The sequence below is a fragment of the Mytilus edulis genome, chromosome 4, assembly GCF_963676685.1.
Source record: "Mytilus edulis chromosome 4, xbMytEdul2.2, whole genome shotgun sequence".
Lineage (NCBI taxonomy): Eukaryota > Metazoa > Mollusca > Bivalvia > Mytilida > Mytilidae > Mytilus > Mytilus edulis.
The window spans coordinates 79,151,747-79,171,584 of NC_092347.1; the positions used below are offsets into that span (position 1 = coordinate 79,151,747).

General features: G+C 30.6%; 1 protein-coding gene across 2 annotated transcripts; it reads left to right on the plus strand.

Moving 5' to 3' along the window:
• Positions 1-361: 361 nt before the first annotated feature.
• LOC139520638 (poly(U)-binding-splicing factor PUF60-like) lies at positions 362-15,941 on the plus strand. Of its 2 annotated transcripts, XM_071313461.1 has the most exons (14): positions 374-488; positions 1,169-1,223; positions 5,089-5,166; positions 5,902-6,107; positions 6,599-6,657; positions 6,966-7,179; positions 7,808-7,935; positions 9,938-10,009; positions 10,536-10,638; positions 10,999-11,130; positions 11,661-11,793; positions 12,233-12,462; positions 13,439-13,628; positions 14,070-15,941. In XM_071313461.1, the coding sequence occupies exons 4-14, from the start codon at positions 5,952-5,954 to the stop codon at positions 14,177-14,179; spliced, it is 1,527 nt and encodes a 508-aa protein (XP_071169562.1). In that variant the 5' UTR covers positions 374-488; positions 1,169-1,223; positions 5,089-5,166; positions 5,902-5,951; the 3' UTR covers positions 14,180-15,941. The 2 variants fall into 2 exon arrangements, with proteins under 2 accessions (XP_071169561.1, XP_071169562.1); XM_071313460.1 differs by lacking the exon at positions 5,089-5,166 and having other exon boundaries at positions 362-488.
• The last annotated feature ends 3,897 nt before the right edge of the window (positions 15,942-19,838 follow it).

Genomic DNA, 19,838 nt, shown 5'->3' on the forward strand with positions numbered 1-19,838 from the left:
GGCTGTTCCTATGGTAGAGTCATATAAAACATATATTGTTCTGTCTACATCATAATCAAAATATATATAATGATATCTTCTGATATTATTCATATTCAAACACGAAATATACTATCAGAGACATGTATTATATGTCTGTATGATACTATTTAACTCTTCTTCTTCTTTTTTTATTTTATTATTGTGACTTTATTTCTTATGACCATGTCATTTTTTCCTGTAACGTTTTTCCTACATTCTTATTACTTTACAGATTAACCTCTTTTTTATTATGTAATGTTTTGTTTTATGTTCTTGCATATTTCACGTTTCACATTATACTGCGTAATACCTTGAAAGCCTTCATCTAGAAACATCTCACGGTCCCGTTCACGGAAATGTTGGTTGGTTTTAGCTTGTGCAAAATTTATTTATTACAGAAAGACAAAATGGCGACCGATATTGGCAGCATTCCTTTTACCGAAAATGGTTTTACGTTAGACGAAGAGGTATAAATTGTCATAAATATCAGTATAAAAGTTAAGAAAACCTATTATTCCAATTGTTGTGTATTTCTGTGTGTCATACTCATTATTCATCATCAAGCATTTTCGTCACTTGGAACATTTATTTACATGTATACTGTAATCATTTAATCAATTAATGCGTGTGATTTTAGCATTCATGTTTTCACTTTAATGAGAAGAAGCTTTTAGGACATGGTAATATTTTAGCAAATATCAAAAAAATGTTGGCAAAGTAAAATATACCTCAATCATCATCATGTCAAATGTTTTCCCCCCTCATTTATTTATTGACAAACTTTACCATAACACTTTAACAGAATCAACATCACAATTCCATATATGTCCTATGCTGGTTGTTATCAGAACAAACTGTTTTTGGGTTTGTCTCGCCAGGAACATATATTTTGACGAGACTTGACACTGCCGAATTGTAATAATATATGTTTAAAAGTCACTCAAATGTGTTAATATTGATATTTGAAGAGTTATTCGGTCATTACATGTGTTATTCGGATAATAACAGTGTTATTCGGTCATTCGAGGTACCGTTTATACCTTGCTAAAACCTTTTTAGAGTAAACACTAACAACATTAAAACTGTAAATTAAAATTATCCTGTTTTTTAGTAGCTTTAAATTAAATGTTTTCCATTCATTTTTCAGATGGCGATGGCTATGGCTGAGCCAGAATTAAAGATGATGAAGCTTTCAGCTCTAGGTAAACTTGGATCTCATAGGGCCAAGTAAATGAACTTGGTCACATATGTTTGTAGAACTTGTACAAAGCAAAAGTGCACAGAAAAACACTTGGGCAAAAATACAAATAAACCTTTAACATGACATGTTTAATGTTATTGTGATATATCTTTGTGATTTTCTAATATGTTTTCCCCCAAATATAAAAATACAAAATCTACATGTATATATTTATGTGAGACTACATGTAGCTTATATAATCGTTATTTTTTATAGGTTCATAAGTTTTGTAGGTATATTGAAATATTTTTTTGGGTTAAATATATATGTACAAAACATGCAGGTTCTTCATTAAATTTTCTTACATGAAATCGCTTAGCTTTATATATACATATATAAGTTCATGTGAAATATCTGGTGAGTTTCCAATTGTGTATTTTTTTACCAGACCCCTTAATTTGATTATGAAAATTTAAAATCAGTGACATTTTTTTGTTTGAAAATGGTTAAAACTGATTGATTCTAGACTTTTCATTAATTACTTCAAAGAAGAACCATTGTTCATTATCTTTAGACCTGCAAGTTTTTCATTATAACAACCATGTATGTTTACCAATAGAATAATGGTATTTCTTTTTTCTGTTTTATCTGTTTCAAGCAGGTTTGCAGCAAAAGTTGAAAAGAACAGAGTCACTCTGCCGTAGAAGATACCTGTAGAAAAGAATAACAAATGGAGTGTTCATTCGTGCATCCAAAAATTATTGTTGCATTACTTATATCATAATCATTATTTTCTTGCTAACAATTTCAACACAATAATTTTGAAATATTTAAAATCCATGTTCTTGTAATTCAATACTAATGTTGTTTAATGTTGAAACTTTGTTAAACTGTTACTGCAGGAGACACTAGATTTTTTTTTATATTTTCATTCGTAATACAAGTGTGAGGAGAAAAAAATGATAAATGTAGGCTGTACTATAAAAACGATTAAAAAGATAAACTAAAAGTGTTCTATGTGTAAAATACATAAAATACATACATTGTTATGTCAACAGAAGATTTTTATGGACACATACTGAAAGAGTTTCTCTTTTCTTTCTCTGTATTTGCAGTAACTGACAATTGGAGATGGCCAAAGCAGGCAAGATTTGTCCAAAAGAATGTCCAGATGACCTAAGAATTTTGTGGACCTCTTTTGAAAATGGAAATTGTTGTATGAATGTGATAGGAAATATAAATTGACAAGGGGTTGTAACTTGTAGAAAGGAAAAATTAAGGAAGATTTGAGATTGATGAAACCTTATTGAATGAATATATTCAAAACTCCAAAGAAACATAGAATTTTGTTTTCTAAGTTCCTGCTCTTTTAATAAAAATTCTCAAGAATTTCTAATTTGATAGTGCCATATAGAAATTTTATAGTAAGATTAAATTAAAAAAGAAATAAGAATCTGTAATGATACCTGTAATTGAATTTTATTTTTTTGAAACAAGTTTGTGAAAGTTCTAATGCCCCTTACTGACAGTTTTGGGGGTAAAGTAAAAGATGGTGATTTATTGTTGTTTTTCTCGTAGACTACACCTACATGTATATGAATTTGATTTCTGCTTTCAGGAATGATTTAACAGCTGTAACCGTGTCTGCTGAAGGCACCTTAGGGCATTTGTAGATGGCTTCACCTTCAGGGCTGTTTTAAAATGATAAAAGTGCAATGAATTCATGTTCATGGATAAAATTTGTAAAGTTTTGTTGTACATTTCAATGTTCAAATTGCCCGTTTTGAATTAAATCATATCACAACGACTGAAAACCATGTGATAACAAAAGTTAAATCATTTTAAAAAGTTATGAGCTGCATAGAATAAACTGAACACATGTTTAATAGGATTTACAATCTTTTATTCCATGAAAATGAATGCTCTCAATGAATTTGGTTCTTGATATCTCTTGACTTTATTTGGTACTTAAATATATAATTTGGTATCTGGAAAGGCCAAATGTAATATAATAACATAAGCCGTCAAAATATGTTGTAGTTTTAGCCCTTAAAGAATCGAAGTTATTGATTGATATGAATTTAAAGTTTCAAGTGCTACTATAATAATATCTGTAAAGGGTATTAGAAAAAGACTTATGTATGTTTTTTTTTAATGATAGAATTGTAAGGGACAGTTTAGGGAAAAAATCTTCGAATTTATTACTTAGTCTGTTGACATTAACAAATTTCACACAAAATGAAGCAGTATTTTAGGTTTAGATTGTTTGAATACAAAAGTGATAAGTGATTTGAATGAGTCTAAATAATGTCATACTTTCTGCTATCTGTTACGATAGTTCAGGGTTTTGAGGATTTTTTCTATCTAAAGTGTTTCAAATTTTGACATTGTACTGAATTATGATAACTTAATAAAGTGTTTAACTGTTATCATTTTTTTCAACCTTAAGGGAAGGTCAAGTGATATGATAAAAATAATGAAATTTTCATGGAAATGAAATAAACAATTAACTGAAAGAGATAAAGTTGCTTTTGTTAAAAATTCATAAAAATCATAACTCAGTTTTACAGTAGAATTTTGTTCTGACAACTTATTATTATCATGGTCATTGGTTAATAGATGAACAATTTTATTGTCACAATTAACAACACTATTAAATACTAAGCTAGAAAAGTTTTTTATTTTTCTCAACAGAATCAGTTTAAAGAAAAATTCTTATGCTAAGTCCATGTTTTTGTGATGCACGTAGCCTCATTGCAGCCAGCTATATACATTGATGAATTAACTTGAAAATGCTTATATGGGATTTTTTTTCTCTCTCCTAAAATATTTAATTAGATTAGGGTATATTTGTTCTTAAATGATATGATTTCACATTCCCCAATGTATTATTTATTAAGGCTTATGTAAATACAGTAAAACCTTGTTAAACTATCTTTGAGCCTTGATTTATAAATTTGTATAACAATTCATCATTTTCATGTTTATCTAAATACATTCCAATATAAGTTCACTCACTGAAAATAAAACAATTTGATTGAATAAAACTGCATTTTATTGCAACTTGTTTCAGGCATACTGGTAGATAAAAAAAATATAACTAATACAATCTGAATTTGTAGATTTTTGATAGAATTTATAGATTTTTATGAAATTTAAAATTTTGCTTTATATGAGTGTGATATCCCCATTTGTCATTTATTCTTCATATGAAGATGTTTGTTTTTTCTTAAGAATAACAAGGTTTTATTGTATATTTCTATTCAATAGTTGCATATAAGTATATTTTTTTTTCTTCGCAGGCGTTCATTACTGCATTTACTAATAAACTTTGTTTTTTCCATAGATCACAAGATTATGCAGTCCAGAGAAGAATATATATCATACTGTTCAGTTTACAAGACATATTTTCATATTAGCTAAATAAATTCTCTTTGTTAAAACTCATTATCATTTGGTTGTAAGCCATTTATAATTTAGTTTTGTATATATTGAAAATATACAGTAAATGTAAAATTACACGGTAAATGATAAATTATCATATCTTTTATCACTTAAATTTGAAATATGTCTTGAATTAGCTCATTATAAAATATTAGTTTCTCAAAATCTCAGAATTTTTAAAATTAATATAAAAAAACAACATCCTTTTAAAAAACAGTTATATTCAATATTTTGTCAAAAGAAATTATGTGAAAATTGTAAATTTGTTTTTAAATATTTTGAGAAACTAAAATTAAATGAACTTATTTTACATTGTCTGCCCCTTGTATACATCGTTTATCATAGTATTAAATAAGATATGTGCCACTCACGCTATGGAAAATTTTAGATTGTCATACTCATGTGGTTTCTTTCTTTTTACTTCTGTGTTTTTCATATAAAAGTAGCGAGTGAAAAAACATGCACCACCGACCAAAAATCATTGAAGGCTTGTTTGCCATAACATCAGTGGAGAACTATCGGTAAAGATTGTGTTAAGATGGGGACAACAATTTTATTTTCTTATTAAGAATTGTATTGCAATTGAATAATGCAAAACACGAACTGAATCCACAATTTATTCAGGTCTTGTATTGTAGAAGATAAGTATAACGAAAGCTCAAATCATAATGTAAGGAAAATATTGTTTCCCTTAGCATGCTAGAACAAGCTAAATTTACTAAAAAAAAAAATATTAAATGAAATACATATTTAGAGAGATTTTACATAATTTATTTTCAAGTAATTTTTTTTCGCAAATAATTTGCAATAGCTGGGGGAAAAAATAAAATTGAACTGAATATTTGCCCCAAAAAAGGAAAAAATATATCCTCTGATAAAATCTTACTCAATTTGAAATAAGAAAAAGAAAAGTGTATTTTTTGTTCATATTAAACATGCTTGGGGAAACAGTAAGCGGTAAACATGTTTTATATTCCTGCTTACTAAGCAGGGGTTCAAGGAGATCTTCAGTTGAGCAAAACATGGAATTTGTTATGCACATGTATTTTTACGATTAGAGATAGGGTATGCGTTCATGAGATAAGCTTGCTGGTTTTGTTTAATTATGTATTAAATCACCTTTTTGAAAATCGACATAAAAAATTTGAAAAAGTAGTTGAAATTAATTTGGCATATTCAGCATTCTGTATGTTAATCCTTGTGGGGGGTATCTACAACAAGAAATGTTCCTTATTTTGTATTTTTCAAATTTACAGATTTCAATGGCACTATTGGAGGTCCACAAGCTGATCAATTGGGGACTCTCATGGAAGGTCCAGGGGCAAAGAGAGATGTTAAACCTTTTGTTTTACCTAAGCTTTCTTCATCTCACCAAGAGTCCATACAAAGGGCCAAAAAGTATGCCATGGAACAAAGTATTAAAAGTGTTTTGGTGAAACAAACTATAGCTCATCAACATCAGGTATTTTGTGTAATATAAATTAAAGAACAGTTTTGATAACATTTTTACTTATTTGAAAATGGGGCAGGAAAATGTTTAGTCTGTTATATTTTGAATAAGATCCATGTGATATTTATCCTAGTAAAAATTTCAATTTGAAATTAAACTGAACTTCTAGGAGTGGTGCAAACACCTTGTCCTTGTCTTTTCTTTCATCCAACAAATAATTTCCTCAATTGTCTCGGGCACTAGTTAACTGAATTTGTCCAGCAGGTTAGTTGAATAGTTAAATCATAAACCCATTACCAGATGGGCATTTTGTTTGCAAAAGACTTATCAGTGACGCTTGATTAAAGATAGTTAAAAGGAAGCATGTTAGTTACTTAAGGATCTGACATATATGTTTACTTTCTGTTTGCCTAGGCTTTGAATTTTACAATATTTTGACAATAAACATGTACAAATAATATTCTGAGCAGCCGAATATAATACAATTTTTCTATTTTTTTTAGCAAATGCAAAATTTTCAGAACACAGTGCAGAGACAGCAAGCACTTGCACTTATGTGTAGGTAAGTACAAATTGTACCATAAGAAAGACATGAAACAAAAAGGAATTTTATATTATAGTTAAAATTAAAAAAACTTGGAAATTATTATTCAAATGCTATCTTATCTTTTGATAAAGGAAACTTATTCAATTATATTTGACTATCACCAGACCAGGTGAATTCCTATATTAATTAAGCCAAATACAAATCTATATAATGATACACTACATACACTTTAAGTATCAAACTACCTTTGAACCAGTCAGCTCTCATTTTGAAAGACTTAATGATTCAATGTTTTATTGTTTATTGGGGTTTTTTTTCTTCAGAATTTATGTAGGAAGTATTAACTTTGAAATCAAAGAAGACACCATAAAGCAGGCATTCCTACCATTTGGTCCCATCAAGTCTGTTAATTTGTCATGGGATCCGTTAACAAACAAACACAAAGGTTTTGCCTTCATAGAATATGACATACCAGAAGCAGCACAGTTATCTCTAGAACAGATGAATGGTGTGATGATAGGAGGGAGGAATATTAAGGTATAGATTTAATTATTTTTGTTTTAAAATAAAGTTACATACCCACATGAATAATTGGAGATATGGGTATATGTCAAAGAGACAGTAACCTAGAAAAAAACAAGACGTCGTTTGATACTATTTGCACAATTACAAATGTCTATATATGGGTATCAAATTCAGATTCTACAGATTACATCCAAACATTAAAAAATTTGTCCTATGAAATTGTATCTCTGAATATTTTTAAAATTCAAGTTACCTTTTTTAGATGATAGTTCAAAATTATTATTTAATAGTTTTAATTCTTCTATTTGTTTTCACAAATATGATATTTCTCTGTAATTGTTAAAAGATGGGGAATTTAACATATATGATGTGGCTATAAAGAAACCAAGATTGTTATTAAGTTGTTTTTGTTTTGATATTAACTGCTGTTTTCAAAAATATGAAAATATGAAAATATTATAAGTTATATCATAAACCATCTTAAATGTCTGTCAAAATGAAGAGGGGGGAATGATTTAAGGATATAACTATCAAATAACTGACTTAAGCAATGTCAAACTTGTAATGCAAATTATACAAGCGAAACTCTTGTGTAAAATGTTTACAGAAAAATGTCATATAGCTTTTTGTTTGTTTTTAGGTTGGAAGACCGAGTAATATGCCTCAGGCACAACCCATTATTGAACAGCTAGCAGAGGAAGCCAAAAATTACAACAGAATTTACATAGCTTCCATTCATCAAGACTTAACGGAAGATGATATCAAAAGGTAGTTGATTTAAACTAGAAACTGCATTTAAATCAAGCTTAGTAATTGTAAAGCATTGATTTTAAAAAACAATCTTTGAAATTGCTTTTCAAATGAGATAAAGTTTGCTATGGAACAGATTGTTAGAGACATATACAACTACTGACAAAGTGGACAGTCAAATAATGCTCATGGGTTAGAAATAAACTACAAGCAGGTTAAAAAAATATGTGTTAATACTGTGAAAGTACTTTAATTCGTGGGTATCAGTTTTCGTGGTTTGAGAAATATTAACATGTTCGTGCGTTTTTAAATTCGTGGACTTTAGTTTTCTAAAAAAAAAATTGAAAAATTGAAGCTTTAGAAACGAAGGTTACAAATTGTCTTGATTGAAGTAAATTTCAAAGTAAACATTGACCCGGTAAAATGGTAAATTGTAGTGACAACACTAATTAACCCAAGATAAGGTGATCAACAGATTTAAGACCATCAAAGGTGTTAATTAGGCCATAAACATGTCACCTAAAGAAAACAGTAACAAAAACAAATGCTATAAACGTATCTTAATGTGAAATAATTCTTATCAAAAATAAGCCCAGCATAAAATTATTATTTCCCATTTGTAAGAGAATTTTGAGGATATAAAATGAACACTTTATCATACAAGCATAACAATACCGGAAATCATTCATCGATCAAAAATAATTTTATGAGAATTAAAAGATCAAAAGTTGTACAGTTAATGTTCTGAAAGATTAAATGGGTATACTCCTGCATGGAGTTGTAGTTCATAGCCATTTGCCCTATGACTACTATTTATAGCATTTTCAGATTTGGCGTTATTCAATATATTCTCTAGATCATATCAGTAGTCAAACCTACAAGGGATCTTTCTAGTCTTGATTTGGACAATGGTTGTTTTATTTCGTTGGACACTTAAATTTGTGGATAACGTCATCCACGAAAAGCACGAAAATTGGTACCCCACGAATAAAAGTACTTTCACAGTACTTCATGGTTATTACAGCAAAATAGTAAATTTAACTCTTTCCAAGGCATCAAATTTATTAACAAATCTGTTAATACTTACTTCCCTTACAATGACTTAGCCATTGCTATCGGGTCTTAAGAGGATTATAAAATTCTAAAATATTGAGAAATTTCTTATAAAAAGTTCCTGTGATAATATTGTGTAAGGCCTGTTCAAGATATGATTCTAGAGTTACAGCTTAGAATAATGTTATTCTAAGTCTCCACATGTCTTGTCATACTTTGCATATTACTTAGATATTTGGCCTAAAGATGAAGAGTGGGGCGCTCATATTCGCCTTGGACACAATTTCGCCGTTTTATGATTTTGAGGTGTAAAAACTTCAAAGGATGGTTGAAATTGAAGAAATATGCCGGTAAATGATATTTTTATAACAAATATGATAATTTGAGACCAAATTTCGGCATTTACCGCAAAGGACCGAAAAACGGACAACGATTCTCAGCCAATTTCCTGAAGAAAAAAACGATTTCAAAGAAGTATTTTTTTAGTAATTCTTTGACTGATTGCCCTAAATTTCAGTTTTTTTACACTTTTCAAATGTCTGCTATTCATCTATAATGAAATTTATTTGATACATATTGTTTAAAGCTGCAGTTATTTGGTTTTAAATAGATGTGTAACAACGGCGAATATGTGTCCCCCGTTGCCAAAACATCAGGAAATTTCAAACACCCTTTAATCCAACATTTCAAATGATTTTTCTCAAAACAAACACGTTTTAAAGCTAAGAATATTTTGCATTTGAAGTTATCTTCATATAGAAATATCAGTATACTTCAAAAACATAAGGACCTGAACATAAACTGAAGAAAATATGGAAAGATATGGCGAAAATGAGCACCCCACTCTAGCTGTGTTATTTCAGTCATGTAGATTGTGGTACAAAGATTTTTTTATGATCTATTATTCTTATAATTAATTTACCTAGTAAAAAAGAATATTATTTAATTCTTTAATACTTTATTTCAGTGTGTTTGAAGCATTTGGAAACATTTTAACTTGTGAAATATGTAAAGATCCAACGAAGCCAGGAAAACACAAGTATGTACTGTTATTATTTAATGCTATTAGGTCATAATTTTGTTTATGTGAATAGGAAGAAGACAAGAATATTTTAGCTCAAATATAGTATGGTTGACCATTACAATTCTACATATAAAACAATTCCTGTGTACAATTTTTGATAAAACTGTTATTAAGCATTGATGGTCCCCTTTACACAAACATTCTAGTGTTTTACCTGAAAAAAATTGAAGAAAAAACCTGACCCTAACCCTTATCTAAAGCAGTGGTCCTGGCTTGTAAAATCTCGGGATTAGGTGAACTGTGTTTTAGGAAGAATATTCAATGAATATGCATTTATCGTCTTATTGAACATATCCGGTATTGGAATATATTTTATAACATCTGCTGGATTCTACTGAATGAAAAAAAAAATTACTTTGAAAAAATGTACATGTGTCAGATGAAACAAACATTCAAACTTGTGTTAAACTGAACTGACAAAACAAAGTTTTTTCACAAAAGTGTACACATATAAGTAAGAATGCTTGATTATTTTTTTCAGAGAATATGGTTTTATTGAATATGATTCCTCTCAGGCAGCACAGGATGCAGTAGCTTCCATGAATTTGTTTGATCTCGGTGGACAGTATTTAAGAGTTGGCAAGGTCAGTTTTTACAAAATATTCTTTTATAGAAACATTTGCTATCTGTAAAAACATTTTGAAATTCTCAATCAAATACAACAAAGTTGAAATGTGATAACAATTGAAGTCTTTTTTATTTTTTGTGTTTTTTTTTTAATAATTGTATTGTGTATGTAATTTTTTAGAAATAAGTTGTTGCAAAAATTAATGCATTAAGTGGAATATGGAAATTTATGGTTTTTATTGCCCATTTGTACTTTTACCAATATGTCTTCAGCCTGAGTTTGCATTTTTAATTTAAACCCATGTGTTACACCTTTGGCAAAACTGTCATATTAATGCAAAGTATATGATAAATAATTATTAACATTTAATTTACAGGCCATAACACCACCTGATGCCTTACAACCTACAGCAGGACCCAGCACATTACCAACGGCAGCTGCAGTGGCTGCTGCTGCTGTCACAGCTAAAATTACTGCTATGGATGTCCAACAACAGATATCAGGCTTTGTAAGTAACTTAAAACAAGATTTTTGTGCAACAGATGACAGGATTTGTAAGTGATATTTTGGGTTGGCAGTTTTATTGTCACATTTTGTACAAGGTTTCCAGATATAAATATATGAATATGTATTTAAATAAAATACATGAATTTCAACAAATGCATGATTTTATAGATCTGAGGGCTGTTCCAGGACATATTTTTTTTAGGGGTATTAGTGGTGAAAGCAATCACAGTTATGCCTGCATTTTCCCTAGGATTACCCTGAGCTAATGAACAATAACATGGGAATTTGACCAAAATGCAGGAGTTATATCTAAATACTATTATATATTGAAAAGAAAAAAAATACATATTAAGCAAACAAAAACATTTTTTTTTTAGATAAAAAATAGATACCAATTATTTGCTGCATTTGATTAAAAAGAAGTTGTTCAGATTTACAAAAGTATGCAGTTAATCTTACTTTTAGGTAAAAAAAGTCATTAGTCAAAGCATTTACAATACGTCTTAAGCTACGAATATATTTGTATTTTAGGCACCACCAGGAATAGCCGAACCATCAGGTCTTGGTTTGAGTGATTCTCCTACACATGTACCACCAGTTGGAGTAGTTACACCTGCCTTGGGAGCAATGGTACCACCACCAATAGTATCACAAGGAATGTCATGTAAGAGTTTTTATTTATATGCCCTAAGTTATTTAGTCTTAAAATAACATGGAAATAATATGAAAATTATATCTCTGAGATAAAGTGTTTGAGAAAACATGTTTATGACGGAATATAATTATTGTTGAATAGCTACAACACATTTTATTCTAGAACGTTACTAAAAGTTAGCTTGCAATAATATCAATTTGCACTAGTGCATATATATATAACTTTAAATTAGGGATGTCAACAGTGACAAAAATATGTTTTGAACAGTTTTCCAGCTTTGCCATTAATTGTTTATTGCATGGATCTCACTAGCTCTGGCAATGTAAAAATCTACCAACTACAATAATTAATCAAATACCTTATATTATTAGACAATGTAATGTTTTAGGTATATTTGTTGACTTCCAATGTAAGTGATAATTATATGTCTCTGCATATATATTTATAGTAGGTGGACCAGTAGTATCAGTAGCAGCACTCTCCACAATGCCATCACACATACCACTCCCACCAATGGTCACGCAAGATAAAAAGAAAGCAGAAGAAAAAGAGAAAGAGGATAAGAAGAAAGCAGCTGACGATGACCAATCACAAACATTAGAACAACAGGAAAGCATGAAAATTAGTGGAACAAATGCCAGACATATGGTCATGCAGAAATTGATGAGAAAATCTGATGTACGTATCAGTGATGAGTATATTAGATAATCATGGGTTATTCATCTCTTTGTATGGTTCTAGCTTACCAAGATTCTTATTATATGTCAATGAACTCATTCTGAATTTCATGGTTTACTGGTCAATGTTTAATGTTCATGATTTGATCAGTTAATAAAAACAATAATAAATAGTAATCAATCAAATGTATTAAAAGTAGGATTGGTCATTTCCATCTGAGAGAATTGATACCTGAACATTTTTATGGTTCATTGGTCAGTGTTAATTTTGTAAAGATTTGAGTCCATCAAATCATAATCATTTCCAAATTATCTCTGGCAAAAATTGTATCCTAAATATGATTTTTATGCCCCATTTATGGGCATTATGTTTTCTGGTCTGTGCGTCCGTTTGTTCGTCTGATTGTCCCTTCGTCTGTTCGTCCCGCTTCAGGTTAAAGTTTTTGGTCGAGGTAGTTTTTGATGAAGTTGAAGTCCAATCAACTTAAAACTTGGTATGCATGTTCCTTATGATGTGATCTTTCTAATTTCAATGCCAAATTAGAGATTTTCCCCCATTTTTACGGTCCACTGAACATTGAAAATGATAGTGCGGATGGGGCATCCGTGTACTGGGGACACATTCTTGTTCAGCATGGTCCAATAATTAGTTTTAAATGCTATTCTTATTGTTTGTCAATCAAAAATGGATTTACTTAGAATTAAGAAAAAGAAACTTATTTTGATGTACAATGAAAATATTCAATTAAGATATTTGAATGATTGTTCCAGGGGAATACGACATGTCATGTAGTTAAACTGAGATTCCTAATTCATTGAGTTTGTCTCATTAGAATTAGAAATGGATTCAACCAAGAGAAAATTTTAGTGACTTACAGAATATCTCAGACTTATCCCAAGACATAACAAGGTTCAACTATATCAACCTTTCTCCTTCATATATTTCCCAGTCTATATATCTGATTTTCTTTCAGCAGTATCACGTGATGGTTTTAAGGAATATGGTTGGTCCAGAAGATTTGGATGATGAACTTGAGAGTGAAGTTACGGAAGAATGTGGGAAGTTTGGTAACGTCAACCGTGTTATTATTTACCAGGAAAAACAAGGAGAGGAAGAGGATGCTGAAGTTATTGTCAAAATATTCGTGGAGTTTACAAAACAAATAGGTAAGTTTCAGATTGTACATTGGAGTTGGTATTCATAGTAGAAAGAAATATACTGACACATTTCCTGGAATGAAATGAAAGTGTTTAAAAATAGTCTTGTTTTGGCTTATTCTTTTTTCATTATCAATATGATGAATAAGTTTGATATTTAGTCACTTTTGCAAGAAATATCTGTGGAATGTAAAGCTCAAAGTGAATCAACTGTGATATGAAAATGTATGGGACATTGTTTTTATGTAATTACACTACCAGTTTACACTGCCATACAATATACAGATCATTATTAAAACAATGCTTGCAGAAAATTCATAAATGATAAATTATTTATACAATTGGCCATTTACAAGTAAAAATTTGATTTCACGACTTTACCTGATTGAGATAACATAGTTAGATACCTTGTCTTAAAAATATAATATAATAATGTATTTTCTATTGTAGAAGTAGAAAGAGGATGTTCATCTTTAAATGGCCGATATTTTGGCGGAAGAATAGTGACAGCTGAGAAATATGATCAGGACTTATTTGAAGCCAAAGATTTATCAGGGTGATCAAGTACAGACAGTTTTAAAAACTACTTTGCAATAATAGTTACAATGTGTAATTTGTGATGAATGGTGAAAGTTATACAACTGTATTTATTCACTTGAGAGAATGTAAAAGGTAATAAAGAGTGGGTGTTATAGAAGGGAACTATGAATTGGAAATGAGCTGTATCACTACCAGGCCACCGTCCTATATGTATTGAACTAGACATCGGCAACAAAACATGGATAAAGTATTCAAATTGGATAGTATTCTTTGCCATATGACGCAGGTGTCAACATTCCAAATATAAAAGAAAGACTCTTCATTATTGTTTTAAGTTTGGAATCTCCTCTGAAGATTAGTCCTTAAACAGAGAAGTCAAATTTCCCATTTGGGAGCCAGAGAATTTTTTTGTTATCCGGCTATCACTATTAATTCACCATAATTTGTTGTTTGCCTTTTTAAGATTGAGAGATAAAAATTAAAGCATTATTAGTTAATACAATACACAGTATTCAAATTTATAATTCATAATTTTTTAGCTAATTCATTCATTAACACTTAGTAGGGAACATTATATTTGAATAACAAATTGTAGTAGGTTCGATGAAAAATACCATTAGAGGAAGGTCTCCCACTTAAAGGTTTGAAATGTTGACACCTATGAAATTTTAACTAATTAAATTAAAATGATTTTTCAGCTTAATTTATCTACATTTTAATTATCACTTGTATATATTTCCATCCCAAAACATTTTTGATGACTTCATGATATTTTAAGTTCGTCAAGATGGTTTTGTTTTCCAAAATAGCAAAAACATTTCTTTTTTCGTTGTATGTTTACGTCTTCTGTTACATATGTGAATGTGACTTATTCTCTGACATAATAAACAGACTTGATTCATGAAATATGTAAATGCTTTTGCATCTAGATCTCTTTTTTAAACTAGAATACAACAGTCATGCTGTATTTATAGATTATCGTTGATCATCTCAACGAGATTGATTTTTCGCTTGAGCCGGTACGGCGAAAGCGAGAAATTCAATCGAGTTGAGATGACCAATGATAATCTGTTTGTCGCTATTTTACCTATGACGATGTTGTCAATTGCATGTCAATTTCATTAGCAATGCCACATGCCTCCTTAGTTTCTAGCGATAATTTTCAATCTTAAGCGAGTAGCATGATATGAAAATTATCACAAAAAAAGATAAAATAGCAATAATAGTCCTTGTCTCCAAGAAGGAACACATAGAAAGTTTTTTTTTTAATTAATGAATTTGATTCACCTTGCTTGGATTTTATAACTGGGAGAAAAAATTATTAAGTTTCTTAAAGTTGTATGTCCTACTTAAATCATGAAAAGATATGGTTCTTTAAAATAATAAATTCACCTGTTTGAATAGAAAAAATCCTTTCTTTTCTCACCAAAAGTTGTATTGAAAGTATTTAACATATTAGTATGAGAGTGCTTATTTTAACCCATGAAATCCAATTTAACAGAAATAATTACAAGAATTACCATTTAAAAATTAAAAAAACATAATATTTTAATAATAATAAATGTACATTTCTTAAATCAGCATTGAACCATTTTCATTATTCAGATTTGCCAAATTAAGGTATTCTCCAAATCTGTCAATTTTATTTCACTTCATTAGCATATACAGATTTTATCAATCATATAAGAGAATCAATAGGTTGCTTTCTCCATGTCAAATTGTGTTATTTCTTTCTGTTCATTGTTATGAAAGAAATTGTGAAATAAACTTGATGTAATAAAATGTGTTGATTCATTAGCCATAGTTGTTAACCGAAACTAAATTTAATCATTTAGACACATTTTCATTTATTGTTATTTTTGGGGAAAGACGGCTTCAAGCCGTCAATCCCCTATGGGGTTGACCAGAGTGACATTCCCTCACATCATTCATTTTGTTTTTATAGTTTGGAAAAAACCCCAACAAAACTTACTGAGATTGATGAGAAGGAAACACACAAATGAATAGATTGATTTTAAACACTTTTCTACACCTTTCCCTTCTGTTTCTAGCAAAATGAGCGTATTTTGAGCTCCCTTTTACACTATTTACGTTTCTTTTACAATCCGTAAAAATCAGTATGACGAGATATTCTAAATATATCCAACCTACATTATATTTTATAATGACGTCATTGTTGGAATGCCACACTATGCAGAAGCAGGGATATCCTTCACTGGTTATTTAAATCATTCTCGGAGTTCGTGCACTAATTATGTCACCCGATCGACAATGTCGGGTGACATATTGCTATTCCTCTGTTTCTTTTTCACTATTATTATTATGGCACCCTAAACGGAGTTTGGGTGACATATTGTTATTCTACGTTTCTTTTTGTTTTTATTTTTATGTCACCCGATCGACAATGTCGGGTGACATATTGCTTTTCCTCTATTATTATTATTTTTCTTCCACCTAATTTTGTCCGGCAGTTTTCTCAGAGCCAAAGGAACCAATCTGAATGATAGTGCACCATAACAAGGAACCCTGACTTACCAGTTGCAGTGCAACTTTGGAACTAAAAAATGGCTGCCATCACCATGGAAACGGAAAAATGGTGAAAAAATATAATTTTGGAGTTAGGTGAATTGTTTGAGAATGCTTAACCTTAAAATCTTTAGATTTTAATACAATGTAGGTGCCCACTATATACTGCTTTGGGATGATTTTGGCAATCATTGGAACTGCTATGTTGCCATGGATACTACACCAAAAATTTCCAAAATATGGAAATGCTCCAAATTTTATAAAACTTCACAGTAACGATGAGCAACATTGTAAGATGTGGAATTGGGCGTTGGAATTTTGAAAATGTCTGCCGTTACCATGGAAACAATGCAAAACAGTCGAAAAACCTTAAAGTGGCAATAACTTTCTTAATATGGTAGGTCAAATGGATCGAAACTTTGATGGTATGGTCCCTCCCATGTACCAATGTGGTATATGCCATTAAATTTTGGGAATGGTCTCTGTTGCCATAGGAACCTTCACAAATGTCAAAAATTTCAAAAATTTCAAAATGCTTCAAAATTGATGAAACTTCATATGATTGTAGACTGTCAAGTCTGCATGAGACTTTTGAAGTTGGAATTTCCAAAATGGCTACCGTTGCCATGGAAACTGGAAAAATGTCAAAATTCTCAAAATGCTTTGAACTTAATGAAACTTGATATTATTGTTACCTGACAAGTAAAGATGAGACTTTTGACTTTGAAATTTTCAAAATGGCTGCCGTTGCCATGGAAACAGCAGAAATGTAAATTTTTAAAAATGCCCTGAATGTACTGAAAATTTACAGAAAGATGTATTGCCATGCATATATGTGCATTCATTGTTAAACAATTTTTAAATGGCTGCCGCTTAGTGGCAATTGGGGGAAGGGTGACATCCGCTATTGCTTGCAATGGCAATTCTAGTTATGGCACCCTCAACGGAGTTGGGGTGACGTATTGTTATTCTACGTTTCTTTTTTTATGTCACCCGATCGACAATGTCGGGTGACATATTGCTTTTCCTCTGTTTCTTTTTCTGTATTATTATTATTATTATACTTCCACCTAATTTTGTCCGCCCGCTTTCTCAGAGCCAAAAGTACCAATCCGAATGATGGTGCACTATAACAAGGAACCCTGACTCCCCAGAGTCTGTGCAACTTTGGAACTAAAAAATGGCTGCCATCACCATGGAAACGGAAAAATGGTGAAAAAATATAATTTTGGAGTTCCTTGAATTATTTGAGAATGTTTAAGCTTAAAATCTTTAGATTTTAATACAATGTAGGTGCCCACTATATACTGGTTTTGGATGATTTTGGCACATTTTGGAACTGCTATGTTGCCATGGAAACTACACCAAAAATTTCAAAAATATGGAAATGCTCCAATTTTTTTGAAACTTTAGCATAACGATGAGCAACTTTGGTAGATGTGGAATTTGGCGTTGGAATTTCCAAAATGTCTGCCGTTTCCATGGAAACAATGCAAAAAGGTCAAAATGCTCCAAAAACTTCCGGGTTTGGTGAATAACTTTGGTATGCTTGAACTTAAAATCATCAAATTTTTATGCAATATAGTTGTCCACTATATACAGGTTTTGAATGATTTTGATAATCATTGGAACTACTATGTTACCATGGATACAGGATCAAAAATTTCAGAATGCTTCAAAATTGATGAAACTTGATATGATTGTTAACTGTCAAGTCTAGATATGACTTTTGAAGTTGCAATTTCCAAAATGGCCACGGTTGCCATGGAAACTGCAAAAATGTCAAAAATTCTCAAAATGGTTTTAACTTAATGAAATTTGATATTATTGGTAACTGACAAGTTAAGATGAGACTTTTGACAATGCAAAAAGGTCAAAATGCTCCAAAAACTTCCGGGTTTGGTGAATAACTTTGGTATGCTTGAACTTAAAATCATCAATTTTATGCAATATAGTTGTCCACTATATACAGGTTTTGAATGATTTTGATAATCATTGGAACTACTATGTTACCATGGATACAGGATCAAAAATTTCAGAATGCTTCAAAATTGATGAAACTTGATATGATTGTTAACTGTCAAGTCTAGATATGACTTTTGAAGTTGCAATTTCCAAAATGGCCACGGTTGCCATGGAAACTGCAAAAATGTCAAAAATTCTCAAAATGGTTTTAACTTAATGAAATTTGATATTATTGGTAACTGACAAGTTAAGATGAGACTTTTGACTTTGAAATTTTCAAAATGGCTGCTGTTGCCATGGAAACGGTATAAATGTGAAATACTTTAAAATGCTCTGAATATACTGAAAATTTACAAAAAGATGAATAGCCATGCATATTTGTGCATTTACTGTTAAACAAGTTTGAAATGGCTGCCGCTTAGTGGCAATAGGGGGAAGGGTGACATCCGCTATTGCTTGCAATGGCAATTCTAGTTATGGCACCCTCAACGGAGTTGGGGTGACATATTGTTATTCTACGTTTCTTTTTATGGCACCCTCAACGGAGTTGGGGTGACATATTGTTATTCTACGTTTCTTTTTTTTCTTATTTTTCTTATTCTTCTTCCACACATTTTGTCCGTCCTGTTTCTCGGAATCCTATGGACCAATGTTGATGGAACTTTACTATAATGAGGACCCCCATGTAAAGTTGTGCACCTTGGTATGGAATGGTAAAAGATGGCCGCCGTTTCCATGGAAACAGCAAAAATGCGAAAAAAATCAAAGTGTTCCAAACTGGAAGAAACTCCACAGGAATGGTAACTGACATGTGCTGATTTCCAATTTGACTTTGGAATTTTCAAAATGGCTGCCGTTACCATGGAAACAGCTAAAATATCAAAAATTCTAACTCTTTCGTTATAACACTCAGCTAGATGAAACTTTATAAAAATGTTACCCGGTACGCTAAGATGTCAAAACAATATTTTGATAATTCATAATGGCCGCCGTTGTCATGGAAACTGGGGCCAAGTTTTGCATTGACCCTATGGAAAAATGCATAAAATCTGCATTTTCTCAGAGAATATTGCAACAAAGTAAATGAAACTGCATTGATATATAACATGACATGTGGCAATAAGATGTCTGCTTTTAGAATTTTGGAATTATCTACTGTAACCATGGTTGCAGGACAAATGTTCAAAA

Excerpts from the sequence above, each read along its gene's own strand:
- LOC139520638 (XM_071313460.1), top strand. The coding sequence starts at position 378 with ATGTTGGTTGGTTTTAGCTTGTGCAAAATTTATTTATTACAGAAAGAC. Across the intron at positions 1,224-5,901 it reads GATGAAGCTTTCAGCTCTAG|ATTTCAATGGCACTATTGGA; the intron begins GTAAACTTGGAT and ends TCAAATTTACAG. Across the intron at positions 11,131-11,660 it reads AACAACAGATATCAGGCTTT|GCACCACCAGGAATAGCCGA; the intron begins GTAAGTAACTTA and ends TTTGTATTTTAG.